The 17,518-nt window shown below is 37.1% G+C and overlaps 1 protein-coding gene across 6 annotated transcripts in view; it reads left to right on the top strand.

The window, feature by feature from the left end:
- Positions 1–17,518, top strand: part of SATB1 (SATB homeobox 1) — a 115,542-nt gene that overhangs the window by 83,701 nt on the left and 14,323 nt on the right. For all 6 annotated transcript variants that reach the window (XM_030550919.1, XM_030550922.1, XM_030550921.1 and 3 more), the window contains exon 9: positions 59–214. In XM_030550919.1, the coding sequence (XP_030406779.1) occupies positions 59–214 (156 nt within the window). The remainder of the gene's footprint in view (positions 1–58; positions 215–17,518) is intronic.

Genomic DNA, 17,518 nt, shown 5'->3' with positions numbered 1-17,518 from the left:
GAGGAAAAAAGTCACTCATTCATAACGAAAAATGATAATCTCATAAAATATTTTCTAGGTAAAAACAGCTACTGTTGCAACGGAGAGGAATGGAAAACCAGAAAATAATACCATGAACATTAATGCTTCCATTTATGATGAAATTCAGCAGGAAATGAAGAGAGCTAAAGTGTCTCAAGCACTATTTGCAAAGGTTGCAGCAACCAAAAGCCAGGTAGGGACTCACCAGTTAACAACTTAAATTCTATATATGATTTTTGTGGTCTTTGTGAGTGCTTTTCTATATGAATTCAATTATTTGTTGGGTTAGCAACATGTAGTATTACAGCTACTTAAATTTATTGCTGAGTCCTAAGGCAACTAAAGGATACCTTTTGTTTGCCAGAATTGGAAAAAAAAGCAGCTACCAAAGACGTTGCCCCCAACAGCAAGATAGGTTTGTTGTCTGCCCAAGGTTAGATCATGGAGGGCCAAAACTGTCAACTTCGTAAATTCATAATGGTTCTATGCTCTATAATGCTGCAGTGTTGATCAGGTGACTATAGTTTTGGCAGTAACAGGCATTATAACTAGAGAGTTCAAGGTTTTGATTTTGTGGGGCTGGTTAGTGCAGCTATTGGATCAGCTAGAGAAGTGTCAGAAGTGAACTTTGAGGAAATAGGGACACAATGGAGCTGTATGAGTGTAGATACAGTTGTTTAAGCAAAAATAGCAAAACAATAGTGCGACCATATTTCCCAGAGAGAAAATCGGGCACCCAATGTGGCTGGCCCTAGTTGCTTGCCTGTGCCCCTCTCTCTGCGCAGGGCTGACCCATGCAACTGACCTGAGCCTTGCCTCCCTTCCCCATGCAGGGCTGGCATCGCTGCTTCCCTGAGCCCTGCCTGCCCCCTGCACAGGGATGGCATCTCCACTCACCCCCACCCCCCCTCATGTTCTTCCACACCCCACTTTTTTGACAAAAGTGGGCATTTGTTCCATTTGCTCTTGCCAACTGATCAAACTGGCAAGAGCAAATGGGACAAATGTCCACTTTGACAGAAAAGTCAGGATGGTCGGGGCAAGGCTTAAAAAAAGAGACTATTCCAACCAAAATGGGACATATGACCACCCTAGAGTTTCAGAAGTCCACAATTCCAAACCAAAAGTTGAATTATTTTATGAAATGTTATGTACAAATTTTAAAGAAATGAGGGCAACATATCTGGCCTTGATGAAACACAGAAATTTAGACAAAAAAAGATGTGCATTCAATTTTAACCCTCTGCTATTACGTATTTTATAAAAAATTCTTAAAAATTGAACAAAACATCAAGTTTAGTGCAGGGAACTATGTTAATTTTATGCAAGGGAAGGAAGACCAGCGAACAAGATACTCTTGTCAGTATGATTGTCACAGACTTGCTGCATGGTGATCCTAAGTAACATGTTTTAAGAAAGCTTATCAGTGTGCTCAAGTGAGAATGTGCCCAAGTCTCAAATAGAGTGCAGGGCAGTCAGACTAAAATGGGAAAGACGATGACAGTATTAACACCAACACTGGAAAAAACATTGACAGAAGAAATATAAGCCACTAGTTACCAATTTATTTAAGTCTGCTAAATTATTGATTATTCTCTTAACTCCCCAAAATTGCTTCTAAGAGAAAGTTTCCGTCTTTCAGTGCCCATTAAGCTAGTGACGAAATGTGATCAGGTTTATGAATGTTTATTTGGCCCCTCGGTGTTGTAGTGTGCATTTTTTTTTCCTTTTAGAATTTTTGAACTTTGACTTTTGGACTTGTTCCATTTCATTGTAAAGCATGGATGTTCTTTTTTAAGTTATATGCTGTAAAGAATTACTTCAAGGATATCAAAATGATTAAACTCAAGCTGTGGACTGTAAATTTAAAAAAAAAAAAAAAAGCTTTATAGGCCACATGCCTGCCTACCCTTCAAATCACTGTCAAAGTGATAATTTCTACAATAATATGTTTCTTTTATTGTGGGATTCTAAACACCAAGTGCTGTTTAAACATTAAATTGAATTGTTTATGTTAGCACTGTACTCAGTATGTCATACATCAGGCCACTATAATCTCCTATGGAATGTAAAATTTTGTCATGAATCATGGCTGGTATATCGGAAATAACTGTAATTTTGATTGGAAATTACAGGGCTCTTGAAATGTTTCTAATTATGATAGAATGTTACAGCAGCTTCAAACCTGTGTGCTTCTTCAGATGTCTCTATTTACATGTCAAAACTGTGTGTTAAAGAGAAATGTCCATTTTGTTCATCTCTCTAGCGTCTTCGGCACTATGAGCAGAATTATGGTGCAATTCTCGTATACAGGCCTATGTGATTTATTTATTTATTTTTGTTATCTTTTCACATTTACATGTATTTTTGCTTAAATCTATATATTCCAAACTATTTAGGAAGGATGGCCCTTCCAGTGTTTGCTTTAAAAAATGCTCAGATGGCAAGAGGAAATAACAGTAGATACAAAAAAAGTCAGCATTATTTTTATTAGCATTAGTTTAAAATAGAGACTTGTACAAAATATACCAGAGATAGTAGTCCTAAACTTCTTCCCCTTACACTGTGGAGGTTGCATCTTTTTCTCAGGGGTTACTTCCCACCTGTTTCAGACTGCATAAGGTTAATTTGGATATAAAGCAATCTCTCAAGACCATTCCCTTCCAGTGACAGAGTCACAGGCTCTATTTAGCTGGACTGCCACATATGGCAAAATACTGGGTCATGGCAATAATATCTGAAGATGCACTGAGCATGCTTTGAAAGGTGGGTCTTCCCTAGTTGATTGACTATTAGTCATCCTGTTACACATAGCGCCATTAAAATGTGTTATCAAGCCATACCGCTTCTACGCTTATAGTTTTATTATGAAGCTTGACAACTATGCAAAGGGGAGAGACTTATTTAGACTGAAATCCTCCCTCCTCTCTAAACAAAAAGTGATTGGTAGTGTTGGTAAGGAACTCCTCTGCTCAAGCATCACCAAGGATATTGGGTTCCATTCTTCTCTTTAGAGATGGGGCAGGATATCACTTAACCATCACTCTCCAGTGGACTGGACTGGGCAGGAACACTCTTCCCTTCTCCCATCTTACTTGCAAGTTACATATTTATTCAGTATGTGTGTGTGTGGGGGGGGGGTGTTAAATGGCCAAAGGTCAGAACTTGTTCTCTTCTCTCAGCTCTTGATGCCGTACATAAGCTGAAATAACTTTACTGTGTGAGATAGGGACTCTCAGTACAGGTGGTGAGATCTCCTTTACATGACCTCTCCTTCTCCAAGCAGTTCCACAGAAAGGCAAGGACAGTTCTTTAGTGGCGGGCCCTTGGCAACAAGCTTGTTTTTCTCCTCATGAGATTAGGTTGTTGAGTAGCAGGTATCCATAAGGCTGTGGGTCTTGCATGGCCTAGGAGACTGCAGATATATTTTTGCTGAATAGAGCACTTGAGAACAAAGTGCCTATTAAAGGAGAAACTAAGGAAGTCTATATTTAGACAGGGTTAAAGTAAAAACTAAATATCTATTGTATTGTATTACGGACTCTGGAAATATCGGACCATACATGGGCCTGCCAGTTTACAAAATAGATGAAGATTGAATCCCAGTTCAGCAGAGTTTACAATATAAACCAAGGCAAGAAAGTAAGGGAGCAGGGGAGAGATTAGGGTGGTAAAACTCCATTGCTGTTGCTTATAGGAGTGATATTCATTTCTCAATAGTGATGTTTGTTGATGATTTTTTTTTAAACTGTCCATAAGCCTCCTGGAAGAAATGGGTCTATCTGGCTTGTAAGACTAAATGATCATAGAAATTTGGGAGGGAGATAGAGAGGGGTGTATTTTTTCTTATTTTTGAGGTTTTACTTCAATATCTTCTATTTATTTTATATTTTTTTCCTAGCATCCATCAATGCATTATCTAAACAGTGAATATTAGATTCAGAATGTACATTTTTTAAAAAATATATATTCAGTGCATTTATACTGAGGTTCTAAATGGTTTAGAATTGAGGAACTCTGTCATAGCAACTTTCCAGTATTTCTTTGAATTGTAACTGAAAAAGGCATATCATTTCACAGTCCAAAACTGTTAACTTTTCATATTGTTTGGACTGGCTAATAAACTTTATGTAGACTACCCAATAATAAAATTTGATCTAAAAGCAGAGCTTTAGAAAACACTATGCAAATATAAGAAACATTTTGAACATGCAATATATGCCTATTTGTGTTCTTTTTGCAAGGTTAACCAGACTGTTTGCTAAAATTTAAACAAAACAGCCCCAAAATAGGTCAGAAAAAACACGAAAGAAATCTCTGAATATATTTGCACTCTACACAGTACTTTTCCGATTTAATCATCTTGAGATTTTTATTTAATTTGTAATACGATAATCTGATTCAAATAATTATGAAAGCACAATTTTCAATGTAATTGTTTCAAAAAAATGTTGATTTGGGTAATAATCATTCAGGTAACATGGTTCAGTAACTGTTTATTGATTACAATGTTTTCATGTGGCAGCCAGAGATAAAAAATTTTCTTATGGTAGCAGATGTTGAAATCCAATTTTTTTCCACACAAAATCCCTTGAGAGCTCTGAGACTTAAGGTGTATGTCCAGCAAAGAGACATTAGTAGCCCGCCGTGATGTTTCTTGTGTTTTTGAGGTGTTACATGGGCTTGCTTGAAAAGGTGTAGCCTGCACATGTTGAAGAAAACAGTCTGGTGAAAGTCAGCTCATGTTCAAAGGGGGGGTTTTGCATTGAGGAAAGACACTATGAAAAATCTGAGTAACATGAGTACTGTATATTGAGTATTGCTTTCAGTTACTGTAAATGCCTAATGTATCATAATTTAATGCTGTTTGTCTACTTCTTCCTAAATATGATTCCTTACTACTGGAAGAATAAATGTAAATGGGGAGATATTGTTCTGTGGGCTCAATCCTGCAGGATTCTGGGCATTCCTTTTGAGGAGCTCCCACTGGGGAATAATACCTTGCTCTTGAAATTGGTGGGAGTTGAGCACTTATTTCAATGATTTAATTTTGGAATGGAAGTAAGAGTACTGTGGTACTTCTAAAAATCAGATATAGTCAGAGATCATTTTGACCCATTTCTTTTGCAGTATATTATACTGTATTGCCTAATTTCCTGTCCGTCTATGTTTATCATTCTAGTTGGTTAGGCAGTTAGCCCCTTTGAAATCAATAGCTTTGCATGCATAAGCATTGAGGTGAATCTTTGGTTAAGGACATACTATAAATTCTGTTCTTGCCTGCTAATGTGATTATTTTGTGCTGTGGCATTTCATTAGAAGTGTCCAACTTCTTTCCCTTTGATAACTCAGAGCTTCCTCTGTTTTTAATCTATGAATATCAAAGAATATATCAATAGGGTAAAAAACAGAAATAGGCATAGAATTTTAGGTTTTGACACATGGACTTAGAAAAAATTAATTTGGGAAGGGAATGCTAAACAATGGCACTAAAATTGCCTTTGGCATGCAAATGCCATGCTTTTCCTGACATAAATATTTTCAGAATAGGCCATTAGAGTTCAGGTATATATAAAACCTTGCTTTTACTGGAAATTTTAATGTTGTAAACCTAGTGATTTATAGTGAAACATTGATGTTTGTTATCTCACTTTTATCTTTTTAACCAGCAGTTTTATAAATGCTATATCTTTGATCTGTTTTTCCCCCCACACAAAGTATAAGTTATAGTCTCTAATAAGAGCGTCCTTTTTAAACAGTTTCCCTCACTGAACAAGTATTAAATACTGTAGATCTGGCAAGAGAATGTCATTACCACATATGTAATGATCTATTTGAATATTTCCTAATAGGAAGATAATCTTTTATCATCAAGAGACATCCCTGTTACGATATGGGAGTAAGTGGAGGAGGAGGCTCTCTAAGTATATACTAAGAGACACCACCCCTTCACTATTCACATTCTGCCTAGCTAAACTTTGGTCTCTGATTTGGGCAAACAATGAGTCTCCGGAGTGGGATTTGATCTTTTAATTATCATATCCCATCTATCTGGATTTTATTTTCTTCTTTGTCCCCTTTAGAGTGACTGTCATTTCCTGTTTTTAAGTCTTGTCTTAAGAATTTTTTTTCTTCTTAAGCTTACAGTGGATTTTCTATGATGTGTGTAGGGATACTGCATATAAAAGACACTAGATAAAAATAAAATGTACTGTTACATCTTTCTTCATTTCAAGGTTCCATTCAAATCTTTGCTCTTATAGGTAGAAAATGTTAGCAGTATAAACACCTCATATAATGCGTCTCCTATTTTTTTGGACTGCCCTGCTGTGGTTTCTCGGACAGTTGTAGTCTTGCCATGAGCAGCAGTAGTCAGGACAGGATCAGGTGTCAACAAGAATGGAGGGTGGAAAGTGCGAACTGGGAAAGAGTGATTGGCTTCTGTCTGGGATCAAGAATTGCTCCAAAAAAACTGTGAAACTTGGCAGATAATGCCAATTTGTTTTTCACAAACTATCACATTGCAAGTCATAGGGTTCTTTCTAAAAGGTGTCATGGAGAGTGAAATTTCCATGTTTGACAGCAGAAGCAAAAGATAGTACTGAAAGTCCTCAAGACTTTTCCTCTGCCCATATTCTCTAACTTTCACTATCTTTCCTCTCAGAAGTAAGACTAAAGCACTTCATGAAATGACTGGTCTTTTAAAAAAAAAAAAAAAAAAAAATTTCTGGAGAGACTGCAGGCAATAGAAAAATAGGGCAGTAACTTGACTCTCTTTTAAACTGGGTTTTTGGTTCTGTTCCTGGCTCTAGCACAGGGTGTTTCTGTGACCTTGGGCAAGTAATTTGATGTAACAGTGCTTCAATTCCCATCTGTAAAATGGGGATAATAATATTCCTCAGATCACAGGGATATTGTGAGGATAAACTCCTTAATGTCTGAGGTGCTCTGTGATGCTGATTGCCCTAGAAAAGCTTTATATATAAAATGAACCAAACAACACTGGACATTTTTTATGTCAATGAAAATGTATAAAAAGTGATAATGGAAAGCATTTCAGTATGATATACAAGGACTAGACTAACCACTCCACAGATCTTTATGGATCACTCAATACCTCCAACAAATTAAGATGAAAAGACTCTGCCCTTATCTATGCACAGGCTAAAACTGTTTTCTGAACTTGTACACGTGGCTTACAGATGATTCAGGTTAACAACACAAGCCTGTCCAAACCTGTCCAGTTTAAGTATCTGCACCAGTTTCAAAAAAACATTGTGTACAAGATCTAAGGAGAGCTTCTCTAGAGGAATGGGTTGCACACCTGTCATACATTATTCCTGAGTTAATCTTTAACACCTTCATAGCCAGGTGCTGCAAAAGATCCATAGAGATCCATGGGAGTTGAGGACGCTCAGCACCTGACTGGAGGTGCTCAGCACCTGGCAAGATAAAGCTCTCCATTAGCCTTTTGCAGACTGGCATGAAAATAACAAAAGCAAAGCACAGTGGCTAGTTGAATGATTCTGCCCTGGGCAGGGGAAATCCTTATCTGAAAATTAGAATTTAGGTCTGTGAATATTGTCATGTGTGAACAACATTTTGCAAAATCTAAAGTCATATCCAAAAATTGAGCAGTGTTGTTTGACACTGAAATCTTCATCATGTTTATTGCAATTGAAGAAACCAAAGTATCAGATTAAATATAGTTTAGCATAGTCCATAATTTTACTGTCTCATTTTTAGTAATTAATTTTATCTGACTACAGTCAGGTCAATTGACAGTATTTTAACTATCTCAGTAGGGTTCCATGATAAAGGAAAAAAGTCTTAATTATTATGACTTCACAGTTTCGGAATCTTTATGTATAATAATTCTGTGTAATTCCTTTTTATAAGCGTGTTTTAGACATGCATTGTGTACACGCTGTTCCACAACCCATCAGGCTACACTGTTGCCTCAGTACCTCTGATTCAGTAAATCAGATCATAGGCAGCATGCTGTCATATAATAAGGTGTCTGATCCTTATTACCAGTTTGTTGATGCACAGACTCCTTCAAATTGACCATTGCAACACATGGTTTCCCCTGAAACTAGCTGTGATAATTAGCGTGGCTCTAATGAGACAGAATGTCACTGATCTTGTGCTGAACTGTCTAGTATCGACGCTACGGATGGGAACTGTCAAAGCCTGCCATCTGTGACAGAGCTTGGCATATTCCATTTGCAAGATAGAGCATGCTCAATAGAGTGTTTTTAAACAAATGGTCCATTTCTTGATCAGGGCTCTATGTTCTGTTTAAAAAAAAAAAATTAGGTATTCCATTTTAAACTTTTTTTGCTATGCTAAGCCTATTATGACATCAAAATGTTACAAATTTTGAAACCAATGTAATTTATTTTTATCAAGATTTGTTTTTGTTTGTTTATCGTAGTCACCCTTCCCCCCCTAATTATTGAACCTAGTCATTTTAAAACTATCAGTGAAGATTCCCTTTATCCAGTTTTCAACAGTGAAGATGTTTTTGGAAATTAGCCTGTATGAAGCAGGAGCATATGCAAGTTGTATGGAAGAATTGAAATGGTCAAGACAGCAGGATTTCTAGACTCCAGAGATCAGTACAGCATTTTGCAGGACTGAAAGTCCAACACGGCTTATCATTCTAAAATATGCTTTGTTGCTTTTTATTTCCTCCTCCTTTGGCAGACCACACAGGGCTTGTTCTGAAGAACATTTTCACTAATCTGATCAGGCAGCCAAATACGCCGGGAAAACTGCTTTAATGATCCCACTAATTACCTCAAGTCAATATGAACTGTATTATTAGACTGAGGGAAAATATTCCATTAGGTCTCCCCCTTGGGAGTTTCTCCGCTTTGTGATGTCACTGAAGCCTTCGCCCTCTCGCTTGTAATTAATTTTATTTACACACGCAGGCACGCACAAGGTCACACCTGCACAACCGGAGCTGGCCAGGGAGCTAGTGGCACTCAGGCTTAATCAGATCTGTCATAATTACCATTCTGCATGTTTCTGACACACGCTGTGAAATATTTCAATTTAACTGCCGCTACCAGCACAGCCAGATGTAGTGTGAGTGTGGCTGCATTGGAAATATTATTCCTCAGGATAAACTCTCTCCTCCTCCTTTTTCCTCCCACCCCTTTCCCTTTTACAGCTAATGTGGCACAGAAGCTGATGTATCCTGTAAATCTTGAATGCAGCGCTAGATTGATAACAGCAGATTAGACAGTTTAACCACAAACAGCTTGTTCATTTTTCACAAATGAAAACCACATGTGGTGTAACTACAATTTCAGGCCTTTTTATTTTGTTGTTGTTTCCTTTCCTCCTCCCCCCCCACCCCCTTTTTTTTTTTAAGGTGTGGTTTTCACTGTAAAGAAGGTAAAATCAAAGTCTATATAGGAAAACAGAGACATTTGTCTAATTTTTCAAGATTGTTTTACTGAAAGTCATTTGCTCAGGACTTTTATTGGAAATCCTCCTTGCTTACACACACAATGACACAAGAATATATGCTTGCACTGCTTTTCACCTCTCGTTCTTTTTCTTACTTTTTATCTCTACTCGCTCTAAAAATAAAATCATACTAATGTGCTGTTTTAAAAATGATGTGCTAGGAAATTTCTAGTTTTTATTTTGAGGTGGGTTAAAAATAGAGCTGGTCAGAAAGCAATTCCCCCAACACAATTCTGATAAAAAATAAAATTCCAATGTTTATCCAAAAATGCACAAAAATAAAATGTTGTTCATTGGCAACTGAGAACGTATTATGTTTTGCCAAAAACTGCCAAAAGGGAAAAAAATCAAGTATCAGATGGAAAAAACTCAAATATTTTCAAGGAAATCAAAGACTGTGCTGATTTTATTTATTTTATTTTATTTGTCAATAAAGCAAATTTTCCAGTCAGTGTTTTCAACCTGATATTGTTAAAGTTTTAATCATTGTTAGATTAGTTTTAAACTGTCTACTTACAATTAGATCACTTTCTTGGCTTTTTTTCCATTTAGGGGTCCTGTTATGTAATTTTGAGAAGATTTTATTAATAACAGTTCTTATAACAAGAAAAATATGTAATGGACAGGAGTGGAATTGAGTAGGCTCATTTGGTAGTTGTGACTGGTAGATGTATGGGCATGCTCTCCTAAGGTTGTATTAAAAGTGGTATTATACGCAGTACCATTTGCATGGAGTCTATTCTCATTTAGACGCTGCTTCTAAGTTAGGTGAACATTTGTCCTGAATTAAAGGTTCATTTATGCTATATCCTTTGTCAGTCATTTAGTGGTGGAGTGGTTATGTTGGTAGTGTGGGAGCTGTGTACAAATAGCAAAATATTCAAAATAAGCCAAATAAGTGGGTGGAGAAGGAGAACTTCTTGACAGCACCATGAGCCAGAATCTTAGGGCCAGGCAAGTTGCACATAACAAAAGGCACTGCATGCATGGCAAGTCCTTCTGTGCTGAGTTAGAACAGCTAGAGGGCTGCTGTAATGTATATAGGCTGTTCATGGCAGCCGGAGGGCTGAAACTCAGCTAGGAATCAGTGGGTATTTCAGCAATGTCCCCTTTCTTCAGCCATGCTCACCATCTTGATAGCAAGAAAGGGCAGTGACAAAGGAGCATGTATGCTGGCTGTATGTCACTAGAGGATCCCTTAGCTGTGGGATGATCCTCATAAGGCTGGATCTGCCAGCTCTGACTAGAATTCCCCAAGGAAGGTGGTGTAGAATGGCTGTACCAATGAAGAATCTGGCCCAGTGGATCCATCAGAAGAGCCCCGGCGAAGAACTATTAGAGGTTCTGGCCATATAGCTAATTCAGAATTCAGTTGGTGGTGTGACAAAGGGGAGGGTAAGGAAGGATTCAGCTGAGAAGAGATAATTGGGAAAGAATTTAAATTGTTTAAGGTTTCTACAAAAGGTCCAGAGATCCTCGTCTATTTCTCAGAACATATATGAAAAATATTATGCTATCTGGAAGTCTCTTAATGCCAAAAAATGAGGGTTATACCCTTTTCCCCCTCTTTTTTTTTCAGTTGCGTTATTTTTAATTTTTTCCTATTTAGGGAACATGTTTTGGCTGCTACACTTCCAGATGCGTAAATCAGCTCTTCCCGAGGCAGCACCTGCTGTCTGACAAGAGGTGCTGTTTCTGGCCGGATGGATTTTCTTAATTTCTTCCTATTGTCTGCATCCCCACCTTCTGTTTTGTTTCCCTGTTGTCATCCTTGACTAATTCCCCTGGTTATGCCTGTCCTTTTATCCCTCCCTTACCTCTTCACATTACTATGTTCCCCTGTTTCTCTTCCACACACACCCTTACCAGCAACTCTCTCTCTCTCTGATCTCCTGTTGCCACCTCTGTGCTTGTAAAATAGTCACCCCACCCAAGGTGCATAACACACCCCTTTTGTACAAGCATCATCTACTCTAGCAGGCACTCACACAATCTTCCCCCATTTCAGCAGGGTAGAAGCTCTCCTGCTAAAATGCCTCCCATTGGCATTCTTCTTACTATTCTGCTAGATACACATGCATAGGGCAGTAGAGAGAGAACTGCCCTAGTCAGAGGCACTGTTGATTTTATAATCGGACAGGTTGGTGATGCATCCATATCAGAGGTGAGAAGGAAGACAGAGCAATCTGCCACTTCACTTCAGAAAGAGGATCTGTGTTCTAGATCACTCCCTTTCATTACCTCCTTTTTGACCATGCATCAATGATTTTTGGCCTTCATGTAGTAGACGTGAAAAAAGAGAGTATATTATTGTAACAGGAAGAGGTAAAAGAAGAAGTCTTTATGAGCTAATAGTAATGGTACACTGAAGACAGATGCAGATATAGGTAAAGATACTGCAAAGAAATTAAGGAGTTAGTGATCCTAATCAATCATGCCTGGAAATGGGCTAGACTAAGTACTAGATTGAGCCATTTGTCCAGCTCTTGTTGTTTTCTATACCGTTTGAGGGGAAAATAGTGATCAGGGAGAAATTTATCTCTGAGACTGAGAAATTTGATTGTATAAGTATATTAATACAAAGAAGGAATTTCTGTGAAAGTGATCATATGTTTGCTGAGCCTTTTTTTATGGCAGTTTGCGAAGCAATTTAATAGAGGATTGATAGATCCAAATTAAAGTGAACAGAGTTTGGAGAGTATAGATCTGTATTTCCTGTCTTCTATAATCTGTAAAACTAAAAACTGTTAGCTCTGAAAAGAATATTGTAAGATTCTTAGTCATAATGAGAAAGGAGACATAATGTTGTTGATCTGAATTCAATTGAATTAAATTAAATAGATTTTTATATTGCATATTTTTGCTATCATCCAAATTTAACTTGCCCATATTTCAGAATTTGGATATAGCATATCCAAACTGTTCCAGTGGATAGACTAATACAAGTGACACAGCAGGTGTGGGGGAATCCCAATTCACAAATATTTATCCAAATTGATATTTAGTGATCAACTCATCTTTATTCTATATAATATAATGTTCTCTCACTTCTCAGTTACATCAGGGTGGTATTTGAGAGGCAAATAAAAATCAATGGGACCATAAATGATCCTCAGTAGAATTCTAAATTCTAAAGCTTTAGGCTCCAATTCAGCAAGGTATTTAAACATCAGTAAGTTCAGTGTCATTATTCACATTCTTAGAGTTAGGCACATGCTTGAGTATCTTACTGAATCAGGATATTAATGTTTCTGGTATAACGGGGAGTTTTGTAGAAACTTTTGTAGAACTTCCTCCAACTACAAAAAAAAAATGGTTGTGAAAGGCTCAAATGTAACTTAATTTTTGGTTCACCTTTAATTAATGATTTTTCTACCCTGCTTAAATACGAGAGAGGAATTGACCTAAGAAAAGAGATTCACCTTATTAGGCTTCAAGTGGCACCTAGCTGCTCGTGATTTTAAGATTTACCACCAGACATCACTGGAGCTATTCACTTTTGCATGAAACTCCAAATAAATGCCATTGGGTGGAAATAAATATAAGGAGCAAAACTTACCTGGCTTATTACCGCCAGATGAGTGACTCAGTGGAGGAAATCTTAGAGAAGATGCATTTGTGAAGACATTCAGAAGTGATGGTGTGAGGTGGTAGGCAGTTTCATTACCTAGGGAAGGGAAATAAAGATCCAAGCATTAGTCTTTTTAAGGGCCTTTCCTCCAGGCTTGTATTAGAGTTCACAAAACCAGAAGCAAAGTACTTGAAAACATTGGGGGACAGTTCCCATAGGCTTTCCCTGCGTTGGCCAGTCAAGAGGAAGAACAGCCTGTTCCATTTATTTCACTTTTGACCCAGCTTACCAGTCTTCCAGGCACCATGTGATAAGCAGGGGCCTTTTCCTTGTCATATGTGGGATATGTTCTCATCACTGTCGCCTTCTCATCTGTTTGGAGCTTCACCATCTCCTAAGAAGTGCATTTTAAAGAGGTTCTAAGGGAACTTGAGACAGTTGGCATTGCTAAGTTATCTGACCTTGGCTGTAGTAAAATTTCTGTATCAGAACCTGGAGGAGAAGTTGGAGAAATGTTTTCTTTCTTCCAACTTTTATCCTCCTCATCTTAACTGTGGTGGTGTTATATATTAATTGCATTAAGTGCCATTTATTCAGAAACTGAAAATCACTGAATATACCTTTTTCCAAAAGGGAATATGGAAGGAATTTGTTCAGGAATATTTAAATGTCTAATTTAATTATGAATATATGGAGCTTTTGAGAAATTGAGACTTGAATCAAAAATATGGCAAGTGATGAATGGAAATACGTTTTGGGATATGCACTTTTTGTGGGTGATGTAACTTACTGGAAAATGATCCCAGTCAAACTGAATGTTGTGGTTAAAAAAGTTTTTGAAAATTGTAGGGATCTGGACTCATTCTTCAGTTTGTAGCTCATTTTTCTATGAGAAAAGAATGAATTTCTAGAAAGAAGGATTATGAACCTTTTTCATTTTTCATTATTAACACTTTTTGTGTTTTATTTATTTTTTTTTTAAGAACTTGAGTTATTTTGAAAGTGGCTTTTCTGCCCTCACGGTCTGTTTACCAAAGGCCTTTCCAAAGAAGCAAATGTTCAACCTCTATAAGTAACTTAATAATAAACATTTGCTGTTAGCTTGTAAGTTGTTAGTGGTAAAAAGGTTTGAAAAAATTGCCAGACCCCTTCTGTTAAAGACTCCTGCTTAACTCAACCGTACATGTAGCAGCCAAAGAAAAATTCATTGCACATTTAAAAAATAAATATAGGGGCTACTTAGCATATTGGTAGTTTTTTCAGTTATCTGGAGGGAAGCCATGCTATTGCAGTGAAATCAGGCCTATTTACATGTAACTTCTCTTCAGTATGTGTAAGGGATGTGGGGTTGTATTTTCCAGTCACCCTCTGTGAAACCCAGTGACCCATTTTATAGTCCTACACTGTAAAGGGTAATGTACCAGACTAAAACTGACTTTATTAACTAATGGGCAGTTTTTTTTTCTTGTTTTTGATTTTTAAACATATTTTGTCTAGTGCCGTTTTTCTTGAAGACTGAATGATGGAAAAGAAAGGAGAATAAAGCATCAGCTTTTTTTTTTTTTTTTTTTTTTTTTTTTTTTTACAATCCATTATTTTTTTTTCTTTGTCTTTTTACATATGAATGTAGTTGCATTTTATATAAGTTTGCAAAAGAATGCTTATGTTTTTGATTAGGGCTTGTGCCTATCATTGCTATTTATATTGAAGGGAATTAAAATATAGTTGGAAGACGGAAAAGAAAAGTGGAAGAGGCTGAGAGATCGGGAACTAAGTTTGGGGGCAGCTCTTAATTTAGATTACTTTTTTAGCTGAGTACAAAATGAGTTGAATAATTATATTTTTAGTTACACACAGAATTTTTTCTCCCATAAGTGCATATGTACATGGCGTGTACATATTGGTACAGTTTTAGGCCTTGATGCTGCTCCACGAGGCTGGATCCTTGCCCCTGGTGGAGGCCCCCACCCCCCGATTTCATCATGGATCCAAGTAAGTACAGTGGTCTTCCAGCACAAAGCAGCTTGCAGGATCAGGACAATAGCCAGCTAGCTAATTATATGCAGTTTGTTTCTTTTCTTCCTCAGCTGCTGGCTGTAAATGAATTTTCTATTTTTTAAATATTCCATATCCTTATTTTGTTAAAAATTATATATTTTTATTTTAAAAAAATTGAAGTTGGTGGTATTTTTGTAAATTTCTGATGGACCAGTGTTAAAGATACGCATGTGGGATTGGAGTGGAAATTTTTGTTTTGAAGTACACCACTATTTTGACATAACGCCACTCCATATAACACAGTAAAGCAGTGATCCGAGGAGGGCGGGGCTGCGCACTCCAGTGGATCAAAGCAAGTTCAATATAACACGGTTTCACCTATAACGTAGTAAGATTTTTTGGCTCCCAAGGACAGCTTCATATCGAGGTAGAGGTGTATACCAGGAAAAAGTGTACACGGAATACCATTATGTACCACGATTAACTGTTGTTGGTTTTTTCACATCAAAGAGAGAGTACAGTAACAGATTAGAACTGCAAGATGATATGACTGGTTAATGGATTAAATATGATACCCCAGGAAACAGGAACATCAATTTCTTCATCCTTCCCTAGCTGAAAAAAATGAATCTCTTATCTTTTGAAGTTTACCTCTCTTCAGACAAGCCCTATAAATTCTTTTATACTAATTCCCATCTGTTGTACTGACAGCTACAGATTTATTTATTTATTTATTTATTTAATCACATCTGATCACATCCAGGCTCATCCTTTTTGCTGATCCTCTGGCAACAAAAGCCAATATAGTAAATAAAGAAACCAGTCTTTTTGACAGAACTATCAGACACAATCATTTTAAAAAAATCCTAAAACGTGAAAACCATGGATTGGTGCAACTGAGGCGTTAATAATGAATAAGTAACCAATCCGTGTTCTAGTGATTCAGTTAAACTGTAAAATATGTGCATAGATGCCATTAACACTTTCATACGAGCAGTTTCAAATTTCCTGATTTAGGGTTGGGGAAATCCCAACAGGTGATGCAAAGGAATCAGTCAACTTATGTAACAGCCCTAATCCTCTTTTGGACTGAAGAAAGTCTAAAGAGCAGAGAAGAAACCCTCAGGTTATCTCTATTAAAATTCTAGTATCAGAGGGGTAGCCGTGTTAGTCTGGATCTGTAAAAAGCACTCTTCGTCGCTCTATTAAAATTGTATTTGTAAGATGGTCTTTGTGGTGACACCTCTCATCCCTGCTATATTGAAGGCCTACCCTCAAGAGGAAGTGTGAAATTCTTGTTCAGCTAGATCGATAGAGGTCATATAAAATACCGAAGAGCAATCTCTATTTACTGAATGACAGAACACCAGTGCTGTTGGGTCAGAAATGAATAAATGGTGAATTTTGCAGACACACAAAAACCAATTTCATAAACTGTTTGGAAAGACAATAATAAACTCATTAAAAAGGCTCTAACGTGGTAAGATCATGTTAGTACAGTATTAGGAAACTTGGGTCATGAAAGCTTTTTGCCTATTTCCATTTTCCAAAAATCAAGTAGCCCATTGTCCTTCATGTAATAGACCTTAGTTTCTCTGGAAAGCATTTTGTGCCTATTCATCTATTCTTATAAGAGCTAAAAAAAAAATCCAGATCAAATTCACACAGAACTTTGACAGCCTTTACAATGCATCCCCCGTAAAGGGGACCAGGACAATATGATATGCTCCCTAAGAGGATTCTTATCTTCTATCCATACGTACTATTAAAAGTGTCCCAGAAGTATAGTATAGTAGGGAGGATGTGGCTGTAGTGGGTTCATAATGCAAATAAACAGTCAGTCAGCAAGATCATATATATGCTTTTTTACATTAAACAAACTTTGTAAACCATGCTGAACAACAGGTGAAATGTATTTGTTTCCACAAAGGCCTAAAACATGAGGTATAACCTATCATTTCCCAACAGGCTGGCGTTGCAAAAAAAAAAAAAAGTTTTGGTACAGTTCTAACTGGAAAATTCAGTGCTGGAACAAGTGCTGCAAATGTATGAAGAAGGTTGAGATTTTACAGACAGAGTAATATATAGTATGAGAGAATAGATAACTAAAATATAGTAGTTCAAATTTGGATAACTCATATGCTGAAGATCCTAGGAACTTCATACTTGGGTTTTTTTAGATCTCATTGAGACATTTAAACAAAAAGCCAAGTTGGAAGAAAACTGGTTTTAATCAGTTTTTTAAAACTGTGAACACTTCGTGTTACTAGTTCTGCACTTGTGCAGCCACATTTTCCTGTTTTCATATAGAGGACTTCTGGGTACTTTGGTTACATTAAACTTCCTTAAATGCTATACTAGTTTAAGCTTGCCCACGAGTTTCCAGGACTTGGTTCCACCCCTTGTGCCCTCACAGCAGATTTTTCTGCCTCTTGTACCTTGTCT

This window comes from Gopherus evgoodei, chromosome 2 (genome assembly GCF_007399415.2).
Source record: "Gopherus evgoodei ecotype Sinaloan lineage chromosome 2, rGopEvg1_v1.p, whole genome shotgun sequence".
Taxonomy (NCBI): Eukaryota; Metazoa; Chordata; order Testudines; family Testudinidae; genus Gopherus; species Gopherus evgoodei.
Note: the sequence above shows the minus strand (reverse complement) of the source record. Positions and strands in the feature narration are given on the sequence as shown.